General features: G+C 40.9%; 1 protein-coding gene across 1 annotated transcript; it reads left to right on the top strand.

Moving 5' to 3' along the window:
• The first annotated feature begins 1,499 nt into the window (after positions 1–1,499).
• On the top strand, positions 1,500–2,722 carry LOC127750100 (uncharacterized). Its single transcript, XM_052270657.1, has 2 exons — positions 1,500–1,640; positions 1,725–2,722. The coding sequence occupies exons 1-2, from the start codon at positions 1,598–1,600 to the stop codon at positions 2,720–2,722; spliced, it is 1,041 nt and encodes a 346-aa protein (XP_052126617.1). The 5' UTR covers positions 1,500–1,597.
• Positions 2,723–3,233: the final 511 nt, after the last annotated feature.

The raw sequence follows: 3,233 nt of genomic DNA, 5'->3' as shown, positions 1-3,233 counted from the left end.
TATGAAAAATTTCTCGGCCCTCCAGAATACTTTTTTGAATTTTATTATTTTTAAATATTTTATTCAAAAAGTATTTAAAAAATAATAAAATATTCAGGGGGGACCTTTCGGACGTTTCCCTGTTATTCATCTCACTTCCTAATCGTATTTATGGTGGCTATAAGATATTTCAACAAAGTATTTTTTTTCTCCTAAACCAATGCCCGTACGTCAAAAATACTGGATTTTTCGAATCACACTCCTATATGCACGTAGTCTCGGTTTTGAATTTTTCGCGACGCGGACAGAAATTATATATATATGAATTTTCTTTTCACGATTCGGGCTAAAACGACTTGTGGACTTTATAGTGCAATTTTTAAGGATTTCAAAATGCATTAGTTTGAGCTTTTGGCAGAAAATCTTCAAACTCAAATCTCATTTTGAAATCAGCTGTTTCGCACTGCCGGACGGACGGGTCTAACCTCACTGTCCTATTATCGTTTTAGTCGTTGTACGTAGCTTCAGCCACCCACACGGTTGGCCAACGTCGGCCAACGTGTTGTTCTAATCCTAGAGGCGCCCATTAGTCGTCACGCCATGAACGCAAAGAACTAATGACGGTCAGTCTGCAGGGCCACAATGTGGTCACGACCCAGGGCCGAGTAGAATGATGGGAAGGTGGGGGACACCGAGTGTTCAAAGTAGAAACTTTGCGAGGTATTAAAGTTTTGACTAACTGCACGCACAGGGCACAAGTCATTTTGTTGGTGATCACGTTAGATGTCGGCGACGCACCAGCAATGGCATGGACAAGAACTGTGACTGGACTGGTAACTGTAGCGCCCGAATGCCCTACCTTGCCGCGAGTTCGTTCCTACAGCTCCGGCCCTTTTTCACTTATCGAGTCGTGTGAGGGCTCAAATGAAAGGTGAGGGACCAAGGAATGGCCATATCCGATCGGCTTTGGCCCCCGCGCGACGGGGGCCCCTCCGCCACCCGCCAAAGTCACCGCGCGCCACTGTCGCGGCGTGGCGGCGGCGGTAGTTCGCCAGCCGGCCGCAGGGCTCTCTGTCTCCGCGCCGCGGCGGCTCCCCCACCACACCGCACCACCTCCACCCCGCACCCGCCCCGCGGACAACAACAGAGCGAGACGGTGTGTGTGTGTGTATTTGTCGAACGAAGCAAACTTGTGGGAATAAGATTAGTGTATGTTCAAACTTCAAGGTGCGTTTAACTTATAAACTGTATCTTTATGTGCGCATCGTACACCTGCAATGACATTGTCGCGTTTATTAGTCTTTCTGGAAAAAAGAACACTATTTGTGCACTTGTCGCTCGATGTTGTGAACTTGTTGTGCTTCATATTTAACCTCTTCTTTCCCAGATGGCGGATCAAAACCCTCCAGAAAATAGTTTGGATTTGTCCGCAAATCTTTCTGTTTTCATGAACCTCAGTGTGAATTCTGCCATATTGACATCAACTCCTACCTCGACTCCTTCAAAGGCAAGGAAAGAGAGAGCACACAAGGCTGTCTCTCCTTTTAAAAGACCAAAGCCAGTACAGCAAGGGCCAGTTGTTGCAACCTGTAATATATGTGGAAAAGAATACAGACTTATGTGGTACTACAAGAAACATATGCAGGGACATGTTCTGAAAGGTAAATATTTGTATCCATTATTTGTTGTGTGTTTAGGAAGTCCATGGCTTGCCAATTGACAACTTTTCCTTTCCTATCTTACAGAAATTGCATTTAGGGCTCCACTCGACATGGAAACATTGTTAGAAAGTGCCCATAACATTGGGGGAAAAGTGCTTCATCAAATGGCAAGCAAACCTTCTGTCGGCTGCTACGCAGAGGCTTACTCCTCCTTACTTGCTCAACTTAAAGAGAAGGAAAGTGATGCTGCCTGGATAAATTTAGTGAAATTTTTGTGTGGACACTTCAAGCTGGTTATTTCTAAAGAATATTTTTGTATGCCATCCTCTCTTCTGAATACATCCCAAAAAGTTATAGAGGATGTATTATCTGATGAAGAAACAAGAAATAAATTATACTCAGAGCTAGAAGAAATATGTCCAAATACACCTAATCTTATTATAAGTACATTCTGGTGTGAGTTTGTCCACACATTTGCTGATGAACTTCTGATTTTCATATGTAGATCTTTAAGAGAAGCAACGGACCAGGATATACCAACTATTAATTTTGATACAGAGGAAAGACAGTGCATATTATATGTAGCTGGCTCCATATGTAATGGCTTCAAGAGGTTTAGTTACAAGTACCCTGGTAGCAAAAAGTGGAGAAATATTCAGGAGGCCATCCAGTCAAAAATTTTAGAAGATAAACTTCCTGAAGAATTAACAGAGCAAGAGAAAAAAGACAGAAATTGGACTGAAGGTCAAAATCGAGGGGGACTACTGTTTATTAGAGGAAGTGCACAGAGATTTTTTTTATCTGTTGCTGAAGTAGTGGCATCATATGAAGATAAGAGGACTGGAAGTCTTCCTATAGAAGAAATCCAAAAGAAAATAGCAGGTGGAGCAGCAAAATATGATTGGGACAACATTGTTGGTTCATGTCTGGATCAAGATTTGTCTTTTTCATTAATGACTGGTGTTGTGAAGAGCTTTATCTCTACTTATGGAAAAGGAGTGATTCAAAGAAGAATGAATGATGCAAATAATAATAAAGTCACTGTTTCCATGCCTACTCGACTTAGGGCTGCTCCTCGATAGAGTTTGTATTTGTAGTAATTGCCATGTGGTAAATGTAACGTAGATTCTACATTTATGTGCCATTTAATTAGTTCTACTCATGTTATTGTGATAAATTAGAACTTACTGCCATGTAATAATAATTAAGATTTAACTATTTCTGTTCCTAAATTTTTATTTACATTTTCTTAAAAAATAAACATTTTTATTTCCAAAGAGCAACAACAGCTTAAAACCTTTTATTAAAAACACCCTTCCCAGCATTCAGCACATTAAATTTAAAATTATGGTTTTGAAGATCTCCCAAGACTTCTTCTTTTTGGCAATGGTTCTGAGCTTAATTCCATAGAGCTGTCAAGTTCTTCTGTGTTGCCAACATAGTTTCTCTTGGATCCCATCTCTCCTAATAAAGCAATTCCTCTTGATTGATTTATTACTTGACTAAAATTTGGGGTTGTGCTACCACCACCTCTAGCACGCTGCTTACTGAAAAATTGTTCCAGTGGATCTTGGCAAAAAATTCTGGCGTTAA

Source organism: Frankliniella occidentalis, unplaced genomic scaffold (assembly GCF_000697945.3).
Source record: "Frankliniella occidentalis isolate FOCC.00 unplaced genomic scaffold, Focc_3.1 Scaffold133, whole genome shotgun sequence".
NCBI lineage: Eukaryota > Metazoa > Arthropoda > Insecta > Thysanoptera > Thripidae > Frankliniella > Frankliniella occidentalis.
The sequence above is the reverse complement of the archived record's forward strand: the minus strand, read 5'-3'. Positions and strand labels throughout refer to the sequence as shown.

Coding starts and splice junctions, on each gene's coding strand:
- LOC127750100 (XM_052270657.1), top strand. CDS start 1,598: ATGTGGTACTACAAGAAACATATGCAGGGACATGTTCTGAAAG. Junction 1,641..1,724: donor GCAGGGACATGTTCTGAAAG/GTAAATATTTGT, acceptor CCTATCTTACAG/AAATTGCATTTAGGGCTCCA.